Source organism: Siphateles boraxobius, unplaced genomic scaffold (assembly GCF_051911475.1).
Source record: "Siphateles boraxobius isolate OS27281-9 unplaced genomic scaffold, OSU_SipBor_1 87, whole genome shotgun sequence".
In the NCBI taxonomy this organism is placed as follows: domain Eukaryota; kingdom Metazoa; phylum Chordata; class Actinopteri; order Cypriniformes; family Leuciscidae; genus Siphateles; species Siphateles boraxobius.
In genome coordinates this window covers 722,173-740,000 of record NW_027509216.1, presented here as the reverse complement: position 1 = coordinate 740,000, position 17,828 = coordinate 722,173, and the positions used below count along the sequence as shown (strand labels likewise).

The window sequence follows — 17,828 nt, the reverse complement described above, 5'->3', positions numbered from 1 at the left end:
GACTGATAACATCTCAATATTGTGTTTAATAGAACAATAAAAACAGGGATGGAAAGACATGAAAATATTATTTTTGGGTGAACGATATCCATCCTAATAATAAAAGAATGAAAATGAAGAATACAAATGAGCACTTAAGAATATATGAACACATGAATAAACTTAAACTCGTCTATTCATCTGTGTGTAAAATCTAATAAGTTATGATCAGAAGTTTGGACACTAATTCTTTACGCTATCCACATATAAGTCATGAAATCTGAATAACACAAACGGCATTGTGGGAATGATACCGTGAGCAAAGCTATACACACACGAACATGTCTTATATTTGAGCTTGTTCTTTGATTCCAGCTTTACTCAATCTGGACATTCATCAACACACACTATTGAGGGAGAAACAGTTCACTGTGCGATCAGCACTTCATGATGACTTTCATTCACTATCTAGTGGAGATGAGGAGGACCTGATGGGGAACAGGGATCAGATGAACGCCTCACACACACTTCTGTGTCCACATTTGTGAATAATAGTTCGTATTTGTGGCTGTTACACTGATTGTGTTGTATTTCCTTCTGTTTCATTAGATCATGTAAATTAATTCACTGACGTCATTAGTAATCATCACAGATAATCAGTGGTGTGGAGTTTTTATTCTCCCGATACCCCAAACAAACAAATGGAAAGAGTTTCTGGTTAAAAGGCTGATCAGTGTAAGTGTAGATATGAGACATGGACTCCACATCATAAAAGCAGACGAGACGCTTCTCATAATCCACAAACACCCCGATCCTCTGAAGATCCACTCTCAGAGAAAGAGTGACAGGTGGAGAATCAAGAGCCGAATAATGTCTCCATCTCCGTCTCACAGTCCAGTATCCGACATCAGGACTCAGACCGATCCCGCCGCTGATGCTCCTGTCAGCAGATTCTCCGGCCACTCCTACATCCCACTCAGTTTGATCCTTCACCTGAACCTCAAAGTAAAAACTCCCTGAGGAGAATCCGTCCTTCCCGAGAACACCAAGATAATATTTAAACCTGTGTTTTCCGTCATCCACTGCGTCCATGTCTCCAACTCTCACTTGTTTCCCATCATGAGACACGATGAGACGTCGATGAGCTGAATCTGCATCCAGAGTCACTTTCACTGCTGAAATATTGAAAAGTCTGCTTTACAGATGAGCATATAACACAATAAAGACAATTATTTATTTTTATATGAATCATGGCAACTTTAGAACAAGATAATAAAATAAAAAATACTGCATTAATTGTAAATGAGATTAAAAAGTTTGTAAGCAAACGTTGAAGTTGTCTTGAGAAAACCAGAGCAGAAAGTTTGAAGTAGTTTAAAAGGTTTGAAGTTGCTAGGGTGTTCTGGGTCTTTTCTATGTGGTTGCTAGGGTACTCATGCTGTTGCTGTGTGGTTGCTAGGGTATTATGGGTGGTTGCTAGTGTGTTCTGGGTGGTTGCTATGTGGTTGCTAGGGTATTCTTGTTGGTTTTTAGGGCTTTGCTAGGTGGTTGCTAGGGTATTCTTGTTGGGTTTTAGGGCTTTGCTAGGTGGTTGCTAGGGTTCATTCTGACAGGTTTAATGGTATTGAATACATTTTCATTCAAATCGCAGGGATTTCAGGAGACAAAACAAAACAAACAAACAAAACTTGACAAAAAAAGCATGTGGAGAAATAGCCAAATCAGCACAATATATTGAAGATCTTAATTATACAAATGCTTTTAATTAATATGTTAAAAGCTTTTTTTTTTTTAGTTCCGAGATTATCTTCAAAACAGATTTAATTGCGGATTAATTACTAATTGCTATTAAAATGTAGATGTATCAAAGCAAGTAACCCAAACTCACAGCATATTATGCAGAGATGGCATTTGTTAAACGAGCTGCTAAAACGCACATATATAACACTAAATAATGTAAAATGTTCTCATAAGATGTCGGGTTGATTATCTGGTTCAGTGTGTTTAATTATAGCTGGAGTTGAACTCTGCAGGACTGGACACCCCTGTGCTAAACGGTTGCTAGGGTACTCTGTTTGGTTGCTAGGTAGTGTATGAAGGTAAAATGATGACATAAAGAATCGCATGCGCAGGGTAAGATTTGTGAAAGAGCACATAAGATTGCAAGCGTAAAATAAATGTGCATGCGCAAGAGAAGATTTGTAAAGGTGTAAATCGCCCCTCAGGTGTAAGAAAACAAACATTTGCAGGATTTAACTGTTATTCGTGAGTGTAGTTCATGTATTTTGAAGCTGCAGCTTCATGCTAACGCAAAATAAACAGGATCTGTATTCTTCAGACCTTCATTTTTCCTCGCTTACACTTTTGGAACGGTTTTTGCGTGATAAACTGTTGCAAATGTCTAAATGACTTCTTCTGTGCATGGGGCAAAAAAGTTCCAGAAATATCCGAAATGATACTTTTAATGCACACATACATGTTAAATAAATAAATGAATGAATAACTAAATGAATAAATCATGATTGCTAAATAGTCTGTGCACCATTAGGCTGACTATATGAGCCACAACTGAATTTCGAGCTGGTGTGTTGAGAAAGAAAATGTCTGTGTATTCAGTGCATGTATTCTGCTCATCATCAGGCCGTATCAGTCTGTAATCTTGATGCTGAATGTAGGCCTAGTATCTGCACTTCTGCATGCAGAATTTCACCCGTCTACTGATCAGGGGGGGAGTTCAAAATTATTATTTCACTAAAATGAGTTATAATAATATTTTTCCCCTTGAACATGTATTTTAAGAGCATCTCTAAATAATACACCATTTATCACCTGCAATTCCCTCGTGTAACCACTAGATGGCTGTATAGCCCTATATATACACACATCTATGCTGTGTATTCCCTGCTTGCTGGGTTTTATTCAGACATAATTAGTCACTTCTAATCAAAATCAATATTAACAATGCAAGACAATATTTCAAAACATATAAATGAGTGTTAAATGCCATGAACAGAGACATGATGTGAAAAACACTGCATCAGAATGGCATTATTACATAAAGAATGGGAATTAAATGTTTTGATTGTAAAGTTTAACATCAGCTCAGTGGTGTAACAGATTATAAAATGAATAAAATTTCAATCCAATAACATTAACACCAGCTCGAAATTCAGTATGAATGTCAGTCAGCCTGGACACAGCTTATTATACATGTTATATATGTGTATGTGTGCATTAACAGGGAACCCTCAGGATCCTCCCACTTAAATTCAAGGCTTTTTAAGACCTTTTTAATACCATTTCAAATGAAATTCAATGCCAACTTTGTACCCATTCCAACAGAAGTATGAGGGGAAAATGTCAAATCTGTATACATTAGAAACAAAGAGTATAGAAGAACAAGAGGCGAAACTCTGATGCTTTTATGGAAACAGCCACTAGGTGGCGCTTCGAGAGCGCGGCCGCCATTTTGGGGTGAAGATTCCAACTGGAGTCACTGGACAACAGCAGATAACAGTTGCTTTATTGAGTATTTACATTTTATGCAACTTTACACATTTACTACTATTATTAGTTACCAACTCCACTAGGCCTGAAATATATGTTGTACTTTTTTACCCATACAAAAATGTAATATATGGTCATATATGTTATATTTTAAATAGCATGACATATATCTATACATATATTTGACTTATCTGAGAACACAATATAGCCTATGCCGGCAACATATATGAACATTTATGTGTCCAAACATGTGAAGAAAATATTTGAGTTAATCTACTGTATATATGATACCATATATCATATATATATATATATATATATATATATATATATATATATATATATATATATATATATATATATATATATATATATATCATATATATATTTGTTTCCCACATATTTAATAAATGTATGTAAACATAAATGCATGTGATACTGATGCATTGAAATAAGTACATATATACATATATGCGTTTATAGGCTACATATATTTAACATTTATGTGCATATACGGGAAAATATGGCACTTACATGAAAACTGACATTTTTTCTATATTGTTTTATATATGTCTATGTGTTTTATATGAATTTTGCATATATTCTCATATAGGCTGCAGACATACATGGGCACGGACATTAGGCTATATATGTAATTTACTTATATTGACATATATTACATTTCTGTATGGGTAATCCTGGATCATGCTACAAACATGATGATCTTATAGAACATGATGGACAGTGGCTGTGTTTTCTTGTTTAAATAGTCTTGCTTTAACGGTCATTAATATAAGATAGTAGTTACTGCAAAAACAAAAGAAAAAAAGAAGTTGACTGTAAAACTATTCTATTGATGTTATATATAAATATTGTCCGACATTCCCAATTATCTGATATAGCATGTCCTTTACTTTTATATGTTGGTATTAATTCAGTGTTTGTAATGCTAATACTAAAGGTTTTGTGGGAAAAAAGTAGAAAACTTGTCTAAGTCTGTGAAATAAACTGTTAAAAGGGATTTGATGATCACTAGTCTAGTGTTACGTTATTCTGTGTTGTCATCATTCAGTTTGGATTTGATCTTTAATGTAACGTTACTTTAAAAAAAAAAAATTACAAAGCAGCTGATATTGCCATAGCAAACAGCTAGTGATGGGAAGTCCGGCTCTTTTCAAAGAATCGTCTTTTAGAGCGGCTCGTTCGCGAACGACACATCAGCACTAGTGGACCGCCGAGTCGCTTTCACCCCACAATGGCGGAGCGTAGCGCTGCTGCTGGCGCTGGTGTTGCAGTGGAACAAACTATTGAGTTTCACTTGTTCTTCTATACTCTTTGTTTGAAACCCTAGAAAATAATTATGTACAAGTAGGCTACTTGAATTAAATTAAACATTTTACTTAATTATCAGTCATATTTACAACAGCGTTGTAGCGCGCACGTGTGTGTAGGCCAGTGTTCATTTTGGCAGCCATTTTTGATTTAGTCTTGAGACGAAAATGCTTATTGGTCTTAATCACATTTGAGTCATTCAGTTTTTTATAGTTTTAGTTGACAGTTACTTTACTTTTGGTAGTGATTTTATATGTAGTCTTTAGACAGAAAATGTCATAATTATTCTCTCTAGGCCAATTCAACTAAGCTTATGAAAAATGATTGACATTGCACTCTTTAGCAGCAGCACTTGTGCATTTCTACATAATTATCCCTTTTCCCAAGTCCTGCGGTTCTCCAGTGTTTTAGAGTGCCGTACCCCTGAACCCCCTCTCTTCCACTTAGACGGCACTCACACCTTTTCCATTAAGTGACAATATTTGCCCCCTTTAATCAATTTTCCATTTCATTTTTCCTTTACAAAAAGAAATAATGCTTTAAATACAACAATGTTCATTAAATATGCAAAGTTAAAAACATTAAAATGGCCAGTAGGTGTTGGTAACTCGCTATCTTTATGAGTGAGTCTTTGAGTCATTCATTCATTGAATCTCACGATTCGTTCAAAGCCACAGATTTCGTTGCAAAATAGAGCAATAAGTCTGACAATGCTGTTTTAAATGTATTGCATCACTTAATGTTACCCTTTTTTTACTGTTGTATAAAATCAATGTGACATTTGAAATCGTGTGGATATTCGGGAAACATTGCATTCTTGCTCGTATAATATGATCAATATTAAAAACACTGCTGGATATCAGCCTGCATTTTGATCGCAGATTTACTCGCACAAACAGCGCAAGCGGCTCGTGACAGAACCAAGCTTATTATAGTTTTGCATTTTACATTCGTTTTTATTTTTATTTCGTTTTGACTTTTTGTTTTCAAATTCAGTTTAGTTTTTAATTAGTTTTTAAAGTGGGTTTGCTAGTTTAGTTTATTTTTTATTTTTTTGAAAATGCTTAGTTTTAGTTTAGTTTTTATTAGTTTTAATGTTAGTTTTAGTCTTTTTTTGTAATTTGGGTTATTTGTCAAGATTCAAAAAGGTCTGAAAAAAGTATTGTGTAATAATAACTCAACAAAAACATCACACAATTTTAGAAATATGTATTCAACAATAACACCAGTAGCTACATAAATGTACATATGAGCACAAATATGTAACAGTCTACACAAGACTCGCAATAAGTGCAAAATGTGTAAGTGACGTGTGCCAGGAAAACCTGAATAGCCAACAGACTAAAGAAGACACACATGAACGGCATGAATCAACACATTTATGACCCACACAAGACATTGCTAGGAGCTCAATCTCTTTACCTCTACAAAATCCACACGACGTACCAAATATCTACGTTACACATCTTCTATACAAAATACACACCCTATACAAATCCCACAGCTGTACACTTTTCACACCCATACTACATTTACCCTACACAATACTGATCTGGATTGAAGCAGCAAACATTCAGTGTAAGAGTAAAAAAATGACATAACATTATTTAGCTTTAGCTAATATTTCAATCACAGCTTATATCGTGCTTTGACATCGACAACCAACTGCATTTTACCTCAAACTTTCGCAATCGCTTCTCGGGTCGACATTTACACACTGACAAAATTGTATTCAGAATTTAAAATATTTGTTATACCACTTTTTAATGTGTGATTGTGTAAAGGTGTTCACGAGATACCAACCTTTCGCGAACTTGCTTTCAACGAACACTCGTTTTCACGGAGACGCGGCGTGTACGGAGGGGAGGGGCTGTGTGTGTGTGTGTGTGTGTGTGTGTGTCTATGGCGCTCGGAATGTTCCATTCGTCTGACCGAGCGGGTGACCCACGTGACGTCTTGAAATTAGCAGTTTTTTTTTAGCCATGCAAGTATCCAAGCTGATGTGTAAAGACTATAAATGGACATGAAAGGCAATACATATAAATATTTTACTTCTAAAACTACACTAAAACATTATTCCTGAATCCTGTGCATGTAAGGTTATGTGTTTTACTTTCAAAGAGCAGAAATACTGTAGGCTATAGCCTATATACAGACTTTCAATAGACTTAATTTGACCAATAATCATTTTAACTAGTTTTTATTGTTAATTGTATTGCCAATGTACAATGTTCTCACAGTTCATAAAAAACATTCCAAATTAATAAATGTAGCATATTATGTTATTTTATACTTTTTGCAATAGGCTAATCTTTTAAAAAACAGATCCAGAAGGTTTTCATAAACATATATATATTAGATTTATATATATATATACACACACACAGTATACTGGCTATTACCACACAGCATATTTGAGTCAGACAGAAATAAGAGGTTTGCTGTTCATTTCTGTAAATGTTTTATTGAATTTTAATGTTACGTTTTTTAATATATATAGTATTATATATAATATATATATATATATAACCCTTGACAAAAAGTATTATTTGACAATTAATAAAAAAAAACATACATTCAAATCCACAGCTTAAAAGTAATTTTGTCCAAAAACTGCTTGAGAATTCACAAGCCTCTCCAGAGAGCTATACAGGCATCTAGCGGTAGTTTTTATTTATTATTATTATTGACTCGTGTGTATGATCTGAAAGCATTAGCCTATTTGATTTTGAGTACAGCAATTGTTTGACTTTTTGAGAAGAGTCGATGGTTTTGAGAGTTTAGTTTGAAAATTTGGATTTGAGTTTAATGTTGTGAGAAAATGGACGAAGGTTTTAAGAAATGTGTCTTAGCAATTGTGAAAACTGTAAAGAAAGGTCAATGCCTGTGATGTAGACAAAGTCCTCTCCCAACATGAGTGATGCTTTGATTTTGATTCTGAGTGTAACATGCTTTTCAATTAGAGGTTTTTACTGTGACGTTTTTGGCTTTTGCAGTTGGACTACAGTATTTTTACACTATGCAAGTGCTGAATATTCAGACAATACTGCAGTGCATACAGTGTACAATTTATTCACCTTAGCTGCAGTTACTAGCCTCTTTTTTTTTACATAAAACTGCTAAATTTATTTACTTTGTTACAATACTTTTTCTGTAACTGCATACTTTGGATTCTGTGTTCTCCATTTTTTATGTCGTGTCTAATGAATGATCTGTAGTGTTTATAATATTGAGCTGTGTGTGGTTTTTGATTTTGAACAGTCAGATCATGTTCTCTGAAAGTTGTTTGAAGATGTGGTTTTGTGTTTAAGGTTTTGTGAACGTTGGTGATGGTTCCAAGAAATGTGTTTTAGCAATTCAGGAAAACTGTAATATAGATTAAAACATGCATAAAACAATTATACATAATATCAAACAAATAACAAACTAATAAAAAGTGATTCTAATCAAGCATTATCTTTTATTTCAAGAACTTAGAGATCTCAACACTGACTCAATCTTAATAAAATTACTAAATTATCATAATCTTTCATAAATAAACATAAATGTTAAAGTGGAAAGGTTTATTAAAAACATGTAGGCTATAAGAGTTCTAATATTACATTTAGACATAATCAGCTGAATATAATTTACTTTGTAATTAAGGTTCGTTGATTTTCATGTCTGCCACATATAAACAATGAGCCAAAACGAAATTATTGATCATTTTCATAAAATCATATGTAACACGTTCCTACATGTGCTTACGTGTTGTTAACGCGTTCCTACGGCGACCGGCCGGAAGTGCGAGGAACTGATCGTCTTCCCAACGCGTTGTTTACGTGTGAAGACACATTGTAACACGTTTGTGTTTTTCTTACCTCAGTTTAACGTCTTATGCTTCGATTGTATCCTAACTAGTGCACATTTGATTATTGCAATGGCTGATTTAGAAAGTTATGTGCGGTGTATTAATAAAGTTAAATAAAATGGCTTTCGACGGCTCATTCGGAAAAGAACGAGATATTCCACATAATTCTCCATCTCCAATTAAAAAGTTTCAGGAACAGACAATGTCTCATATTTCATGGAAATTCGCTTTAACATACATTCAAATGCAGCGAAAACTGCAATCTGCTTTTGTATATGCCTAAATATAAAAATCAAATAGGTATGAATTAAAAATAGTGGCCTATAAAAATACACTGACCATTTATATCAGACAAATAGATTTTATATATGTAACAATTGTGGTCTCAGATAAATATGAAAATGTTTATTCCTACTCTATAGAGGTCAGATATATCTGAATATCAGGAGGATATCTTTGATCAAGTAGATATCTCTGTAAATGCAAACAAAATTGATGTGCTTTATTTCATTCAAGACCTTACACCACAATCAGCTTGGCGCCTATGAAAACTGATTAACATCCAGATGTGACTATGAAAACTGATTAACATCCAGATGTGACTATGAAAACTGATAAACATCCAGAGGTGACTATGAAAACTGATAAACATCCAGAGGTGACTATGAAAACTGATAAACATCCAGAGCTGACTATGAAAACTGATAAAGATCCAGAGCTGACTATGAAAACTGATAAACATCCAGAGCTGACTATGAAAACTGATAAACATCCAGAGCTGACTATGAAAACTGATAAACATCCAGAGGTGACTATGAAAACTGATAAATATTCCAGAGGTGACTATGAAAACTGATAAACATCCAGAGGTGACTATGAAAACTGATAAACATCCAGAGCTGACTATGAAAACTGATAAACATCCAGAGCTGACTATGAAAACTGATAAACATCCAGAGCTGACTATGAAAACTGATAAACATCCAGAGGTGACTATGAAAACTGATAAACATCCAGATGTGACTATGAAAACTGATAAACATCCAGAGCTGACTATGAAAACTGATAAACATCCAGAGGTGACTATGAAAACTGATAAACATCCAGAGCTGACTATGAAAACTGATAAACATCCAGAGCTGACTATGAAAACTGATAAACATCCAGAGCTGACTATGAAAACTGATAAACATCCAGAGGTGACTATGAAAACTGATAAACATCCAGATGTGACTATGAAAACTGATAAACATCCAGAGCTGACTATGAAAACTGATAAACATCCAGAGCTGACTATGAAAACTGATAAACATCCAGAGCTGACTATGAAAACTGATAAACATCCAGAGCTGACTATGAAAACTGATAAACATCCAGAGCTGACTATGAAAACTGATAAACATCCAGAGCTGACTATGAAAACTGATAAACATCCAGAGCTGACTATGAAAACTGATAAACATCCAGAGGTGACTATGAAAACTGATTAACATCCAGATGTGACTATGAAAAATGATAAACATCCAGAGGTGACTATGAAAACTGATAAACATCCAGAGCTGACTATGAAAACTGATAAACATCCAGAGCTGACTATGAAAACTGATAAACATCCAGAGCTGACTATGAAAACTGATAAACATCCAGAGCTGACTATGAAAACTGATAAACATCCAGAGGTGACTATGAAAACTGATTAACATCCAGAGCTGACTATGAAAACGACTCGGTTACTAACGTAACCTCGGTTCCCTGAGAGGAGGGAACGAGTATTGCGTAAGTAGCTTACGCTATGGGAAAACTCCTTTTCTCGAGAATATTGAAGTCTTTATGTAAAACGCATTGCAGCTGCACAGCTTACAGCAATGAACGAAGGCAGCTCGGTCATTGGCTGTGCTGCGGCAACTTGCTCGAACCAATGACGGGGCGACTCTGAATGCGCGACCAATGAGCGCGCTTCGCGCCCGCGCGCGTCAGAGCCCGCCAAGATGGGCGTGGCCAAGAGCTATATATTGGGCGCCCCGTCATGAGAGTTCTTTAGGTTAAAACGACTGAAGCGAACTAACCAAGCACAAGCACGGCAGCTTACGCAATACTCGTTCCCTCCTCTCAGGGAACCGAGGTTACGTTAGTAACCGAGTCGTTCCCTTTCGAGAGGTCTCTCCTATTGCGTAAGTAGCTTACGCTATGGGACCACCATGCAAAACGCCGTGCGTGCTGAACTTCGCCTTATGATAGCCAGAGGCAGGTGCCTGAGCTAAAAAAGCAAAGTTATCATCCAACTAGCCGGCAGAGGCGAGCTTTATATGTGGGAAGAATACAGAGCGGCTAGAAGGCGCTCAGTGTGACACAAGCACATACATAATCTAGATACGAACTCGTAGTTCAACTAGCATCATGCTGATAGTACATTGGAATGCAGTTGTCGGGACCTGTAGGTTGTAGAACCTGATAAATGTGGACGGTGAGGCCCAGCCTGCCGCCGCACAAATATCCTCGATCGGTATCCCGCTCGACCATGCCCAGGAAGAAGCCACACTCCTGGTGGAGTGTGCTTTGACTCCCCAGGGGCATTGAAGTCCCTTAGCTTCATAAGCCAGCGCTATAGCCTCAACTATCCAGTGAGAGATTCTCTGCTTTGAAACGGCGGAACCTTTCGTACGGCCGCCAAAGCATACAAACAGTTGTTCTTTCTGTCTGAATAGGGCAGAACGCTCCAAATACACTCTGAGAGCCCTAACGGGGCAGAGTAGATTAGCGTCGTGTTCGTCTGCTGGGGACGATAGCGCAGTTAGGGAGATAACCTGTGCTCTGAAGGGAGTGGTGAGCACTTTAGGAATATACCCATGTTTCGGTCTAAGGACGACCCTGCAGTCGTTAGGTCCGAATTCTAGGCAGGCAGCGCTTGTTGAAAGCGCGTGCAGGTCGCCCACTCTCTTGACCGAGGCGAGTGCCAGCAAGAGCGCAGTCTTGAGCGAGAGCTGTTTAAGGTGCACGGTTTGGAGTGGTTCGAACGGAGGCCCTTTAAGAGCGTCTAGGACAGTAGCTAGGTCCCAGATCGGCACTGAGGGGGGGCGTGAAGGGTTCATCCTCCTAGCGCCCCTTAGGAAACGAATAATTAGGTCGTTTCTTCCCAATGGACGTTCCATTACAGGGTCGTGTGATGCTGTGATGGCCGCCACATATACTTTGAGCATGGAGGGGGCGCGGCCCGCCTCCAGAAGCCCTTGTAGAAAAGCGAGTACGTTCGTAATCTCGCATGTTTCAGGGTTCAGGCCCTTGGCATTACACCAGTCACTGAACACTTTCCATTTCTGGGCATATAAGCGTCTCGTGGAGGGCGCCCGCGCCTCAGCGATGGTTTTTAGTGCTCCGCTCGTGAGGTTCCTGGGAACCCGTTGAGGGGTCATGCATGAAGGGCCCACAGATCGGGGCGGGGATGAAATATCATCCCGTTGGCCTGACTGAGGAGGTCTGGCCTCAGTGGAATCGGCCGTGGTGCAGATTGCATTTGCATCAGATCTGGAAACCATGTTTGGTTCTTCCAGAGTGGGGCTATCAGCAGCACTGCGTTTTTCTCCTCTCTGACCCGACTGATGACCTGCGGTAGCATCGCGATCGGGGGAAAGGCATATAAGGGACGGCTCGGCCAGCTCTGGGCGAGCGCATCCATGCTTTTCGTGAAGAAAAGAGGGCAGTGCGCGTTCTCCTTGGAGGCGAAGAGGTCGATCTCCGCTTTGCCAAAGGTTTTCCATAACCACTGAATCGTCAGCGGGTTGAGAGCCCATTCTCCTGGGAGAATTTTGTCTCTGGATAGCATGTCCGCCCCCTGGTTCAGGGCACCTGGCACATGCGCTGCTCTCAGCGAGCGCAAGTTGTGCTGGGACCATAAAATGAGTCTCCTGGCCATTGAATGCATGGAGCTCGACCTGAGTCCACCCTGGCGATTTATGTACGATACTACCGTCATGTTGTCCGTTCGGACCAAGACGTGTTCGTTTCTCAGCTGTGGGAGCAGGGCTCTGAGAGCCAAAGCGACCGCTTTCATTTCCAGACAGTTTATGTGTAGGCGCTTCTCCGGGTTTGACCAAAAGCCGGAGACAGGCCTGCCCTCGTAAAGGGCCCCCCCAACCTATTTTGGAGGCATCTGTCGTTATCATCTTTCTCCTTGTGTTCACACCCAGACTCACGCCTGACTGGTACCAGTCGGCGGCTTTCCAGTGCGTCAGGGCTTTTATACAGCCGTGGTTCGCTCTGATTAAAGGGTGGCCCGAACGCCACGCGTGAGTAGGGACGCGGCTCTTGAGCCAGCGTTGGAGAGGGCGCATATGCAACAATCCTAGCTGGAGTACGGCCGATGCTGAGGCCATGAGACCGAGCATCCTCTGAAACCGCTTGACGGGGGCGAGCGCGCCCTCCCTGAATGATGTTGCAAGGCGCCGGATGGTGAGCGCGCGCTCTGATGAGAGACACGCTGTCATTTGCATCGAGTCTAGAACTATTCCCAGGAAAGAAATCCTCTGGCTGGGAGATAGTATGCTTTTTGCAAAATTGATTCTTAGACCCAGGCATTCTAAATGGCTGGTAATCCAAGATCTGTGTGTTATTAACTGACTCTCTGATTGTGCTAGAATCAGCCAATCGTCGAGATAATTCAGTATTCGCACTCCCCTTCGCCTCAGGGGGGAAAGTGCTGCATCCATACATTTCGTGAATGTACGGGGAGCCAGGGACAGGCCGAACGGAAGTACTGTGTACTGGTACGACTGTCCCTCGAAAGCGAATCTCAGAAACGGCCTGTGATGAGGCGCTATTGGAATGTGAAAGTAAGCATCTTTCAGATCCACTGAGAGAAACCAATCTCCTGGGCGTACTTGCGCGAGGATATGCTTGGTTGTTAACATTCTGAACGAGCGAATCATTAGTGCTTTGTTCAGGTGTCTGAGATCTAGGATGGGGCGGAGACCGCCATCCTTTTTCGGGACGAGAAAATAGCGGCTGTAAAAACCTGCCTCGCTCAGAGAGGGGGGAACAGTTTCCACAGCGCCCTTTTCTATTAGTTTGCGCACCTCGGTGCGTAGAACATGTGAGCACTCTTTTCTCACTTTCGTCTCGACCACAGTCGTAAAACGTGGTGGTCTGCGAGCGAACTGGAGCGAGTATCCGTGCTTTACTATATTCAATACCCATTTCGGCATATCTGGAATATTTTCCCATGCCGCTGCATGTACAGATATGGGCTGAATACAGGCTAGGGGCGGGCCGCTGTGACGCAGGGACCCGGCCAGCGAATCGCCTGAGCTCATAGCTCTCAGAGGCGCGGGCGCGCGCTGAGCAGCTGAGTGAATGGGCGCGTGTGTGATTACAGCAGCGCGCGCTGTGTCTGTAAAACTCGCAGCCTGGGCTGGGGTTGTGTTTGACACTGTAAGGACAGTGTTTATAAGTGGGGGTGCATAAACAGTGGTAGGCACACGGGTCACTTTTATAATGTTTCCCGCTTTTACTGGGGATGAATTTATAACTGTGTGAACAGTGCTTGTGTGTAGTGGTGCGTACATGACCGTAGGCACGTGATCTACATTCATGGGGTGCGCAGCTTGAGCTGGGAATGAATTTGGCACTGTTTTGACAGTATCTGGGAATGCACACTTTGTGGACATGTGAACCCTTAGTGACACAGGCAGAAAAAGACTCTTTTTGTGTTTTCTGTGCGTCGCCGTAAAAACGGCGTTTGTTTGCAGGTGAGCGAGCTCTGTGACTGGCCCATTGACTGCTGTATGAACATATCCAGCCGCCTGTAAGGGGACTGGGTAATGCTTGAGCTTTTGCAGAGAGAGTGGTCCGGCTTTTGCGAGACACGCACTCTCTCTTTTCATTCTTGTGGCTAGGACGGCTTTCGAGGCTCGGGGTTCAGCCCAATCTTGGGCCGAGGACCCCGTCGCTCAGAAGGCGGCTTGCGGTTGTGAGAGCGCGAGCGGCGTCGAGCGTCAGCCTGAGGCGCGGGCTGAGAGGCGGTGGGGGCTGTTCTAGCCCGCTGCGGCTGCGGCGGCCTCTGTCTGCTCTGCGATGAGCTGGAGCGCTTGGGCAGGAAATGCCGCATAGCTTGTGAAGCATTCTGGGCCTCAGTGAAGCGTTCGGCGAAACCCTTAACCGCCGGTCCAAACAGCCCGCTGGTGGAGATAGGCGCGTCGAGAAATGGCGCCTTATCCGCGTCCTTCATCTCAGTCAGAGTCAACCACAGATGGCGCTCGAGAACAGTCAAATTAGCCATGGCACGGCCGATAGACTGGGCGGTGGCCTTCGTGGCTCGCAGGGCTATGTCAGTCGCGCTGCGTAGGTCCTTAAAGGCTTCGGGTTCGGGGCCAGACTTGTCCATAGAGCGGAGAAGCTTGGCTTGGAACACTTGAAGTACCGCCATAGAGTGAAGCGCTGATGCAGCTTGGCCGGCGGCGGCGTAGGCGCGACCGGCGAGAGCTGAAGTAGTGCGGCAGGGCTTCGAGGGGTGGGAAGCTTTGGCTTTCCATCCGGTGGTGGAGGGCGGGCAGAGATGATTGGCCACGGCCTCCTCGAGGGGCGGTGTTCCCTCGTAGCCTCTTTCCTTCACGCCGTCCACAGAGGAGAGCGAGGAAGAAAAAGAAGGCTTTAGGCGCGCAGAGTGGGGGGCTTTCCACGACTTGGTGAGTTCGTCGTGAACTTCCGGGAAGAAGGGAGAAGGCCTTTGCCGAGGGGCCTGCTGGCGCCCCTGCAGAAACCACTCATCCAGTCGGCTCCGGGTTGGTTCTTCGGGAGAAGACCAATCGAGCCCGAGGTCTTCCACGGCCTTAGAGAGAACGCGGATAATCTCGCCATCCATGGTGGAGCCCCCGCTCGCGCTAGCTAGCGTCGACGGGGCGGGGTCGAGAGTGGAGCCCGGCCAGTCGTCCGATGCAGCGTCGATTGACAAGCTGTCATCCATTCCCCCGTCGTCCTCGGACGCGCGAAAGTCACAAGGCCCACCGCTCTGCTAGAGGGATGTGGGTCCGGCTGGGTGAACTGAACCGGCGGTGGGGAAGGCAAGAGCGGCGGTGAAGCACGCGGAGACTGGCTCGGCGTGACGTCACTGAGCTCAGGTTCAGGAAGCCTCTGTGAGCGGCGCTTTTTCTTAGTGCGCGGCTCGAACAGAGGGATGGCGGCGATGGGCTCGCTCACGGCGAAAGCGGCGAGGCGAGCCCGCAGTGCGGAGAGACCCAGGTCGTCACATTCGGGGCATCCGCCCTTGGTCAAAGCAGCTTCTGCGTGGTCCCGGCCCAGGCAGCGAGCGCAGATGATGTGACGATCCCCGTCCGGGAGAAGGTCTCTGCACGACGCGCAGGAAGGCATTTGAAACAACGCCTTGGAAAAATTGCTCTTTTACAAGTGTCGCAGAGCGAACAGATGTAAATACTTGCGTGAGCAGTACGCCGGATGGCTCAGTAGGATCGCGTTAGAAGGCGGCTGAAGGTGCCGACGTCCTCGTAGCAAATCCCGCTGGTATGCTTTTCGACGGCGAAGCTTCAATAATCCGGAGGATCCAGCGAGGAAGGTGTTCGCTGAAGGAGATTAAATCTAAAGAACTCTCATGACGGGGCGCCCAATATATAGCTCTTGGCCACGCCCATCTTGGCGGGCTCTGACGCGCGCGGGCGCGAAGCGCGCTCATTGGTCGCGCATTCAGAGTCGCCCCGTCATTGGTTCGAGCAAGTTGCCGCAGCACAGCCAATGACCGAGCTGCCTTCGTTCATTGCTGTCAGCTGTGCAGCTGCAATGCGTTTTACATAAAGACTTCAATATTCTCGAGAAAAGGAGTTTTCCCATAGCGTAAGCTACTTACGCAATAGGAGAGACCTCTCGAAAGGGAACTGATAAACATCCAGAGGTGACTATGAAAACTGATAAACATCCAGAGGTGACTATGTAAACTGATAAACATCCAGAGCTGACTATGAAAACTGATAAACATCCAGAGCTGACTATGAAAACTGATAAACATCCAGAGCTGACTATGAAAACTGATAAACATCCAGAGCTGACTATGAAAACTGATTAACATCCAGAGCTGACTATGAAAACTGATTAACATCCAGAGCTGACTATGAAAACTGATAAACATCCAGAGCTGACTATGAAAACTGATAAACATCCAGAGCTGACTATGAAAACTGATAAACATCCAGAGCTGACTATGAAAACTGATAAACATCCAGATGTGACTATGAAAACTGATAAACATCCAGAGGTGACTATGAAAACTGATAAACATCCAGATGTGACTATGAAAACTGATTAACATCCAGAGCTGACTATGAAAACTGATAAACATCCAGAGCTGACTATGAAAACTGATTAACATCCAGAGCTGACTATGAAAACTGATAAACATCCAGATGTGACTATGAAAACTGATTAACATCCAGAGCTGACTATGAAAACTGATAAACATCCAGAGCTGACTATGAAAACTGATTAACATCCAGAGCTGACTATGAAAACTGATAAACATCCAGAGCTGACTATGAAAACTCAGATTCTAGCGGTTGAGAACATGGGTCTATTGAAAGTATTTATCTTAAATGTAAGGTCCACTGTAAAGACTGAATTGTAATGTTAAACATCAAAGTATAGGTTTATGTTGAACTATTTTAATATTTTAACAAACTAATTGATAAATATTTTCTTGAAGTGTCTTTAAACCATACCTGTAATTACAACTCCCAATATTGATATTTTTGGCAGCCAACTTTAGTTTACAATAGCTATTTTATTAAAAATAATACAAAGTACATTCAAATTTAAAACATAATGCAGTATTACAGATTAATGTAGAGACTAGGCCTTTTAAATCCAATTAAATTCAATTTTTTGAATCAGATGGCATCTGTTGAGAGAAAATAAAACATGTAATTTAATGGTGTCACCACTAGATGCCTGTATAGCTCTCTGGAGAGGCTCTGAATTCTCTAGGAGTTTTTGGACAAAATTAATTACTTTTAAAGGGGATCTTGCAGGTAAAAAAAAAAAAATCTAAATTAATACATAACCTTGTATGAAAATACCATATGAAAAGTTAATGCAGGATTTAAAATGTTTTAAAACAACATAAGGGCACCAATTTAGTAGATAAAGTGAGCGTTTCTTTGACTGC

At 41.5% G+C, this 17,828-nt stretch overlaps 1 protein-coding gene and 1 pseudogene across 5 annotated transcripts in view; both read right to left on the bottom strand.

Annotated features, from left to right (window-relative positions):
- LOC143731495 (butyrophilin subfamily 1 member A1-like) overlaps window positions 1–17,828 on the bottom strand; it is a 329,271-nt pseudogene that overhangs the window by 32 nt on the left and 311,411 nt on the right. Inside the window, exon 14 of the transcript XR_013200772.1 lies at window positions 1–1,154. This exon is cut by the window's left edge and continues 32 nt beyond it. The product of XR_013200772.1 is annotated as a butyrophilin subfamily 1 member A1-like (transcript). The remainder of the gene's footprint in view (window positions 1,155–17,828) is intronic.
- Window positions 1–17,828, bottom strand: part of LOC143731498 (butyrophilin subfamily 1 member A1-like) — a 41,484-nt gene that overhangs the window by 32 nt on the left and 23,624 nt on the right. For 2 of the 4 annotated variants that reach the window (XR_013200774.1, XR_013200773.1), the window contains one exon: window positions 1–1,154. This exon is cut by the window's left edge and continues 32 nt beyond it. Coding sequence is in view for 2 of the 4 variants with exons in the window: in XM_077222457.1 (XP_077078572.1) it covers window positions 1,149–1,171 (23 nt within the window). In the remaining 2 variants the exon portion in view is untranslated. Of the gene's footprint in view, window positions 1,172–17,828 lie in introns of all 4 variants that reach the window. The other 2 variants (XM_077222457.1, XM_077222458.1) reach the window with 1 other exon arrangement.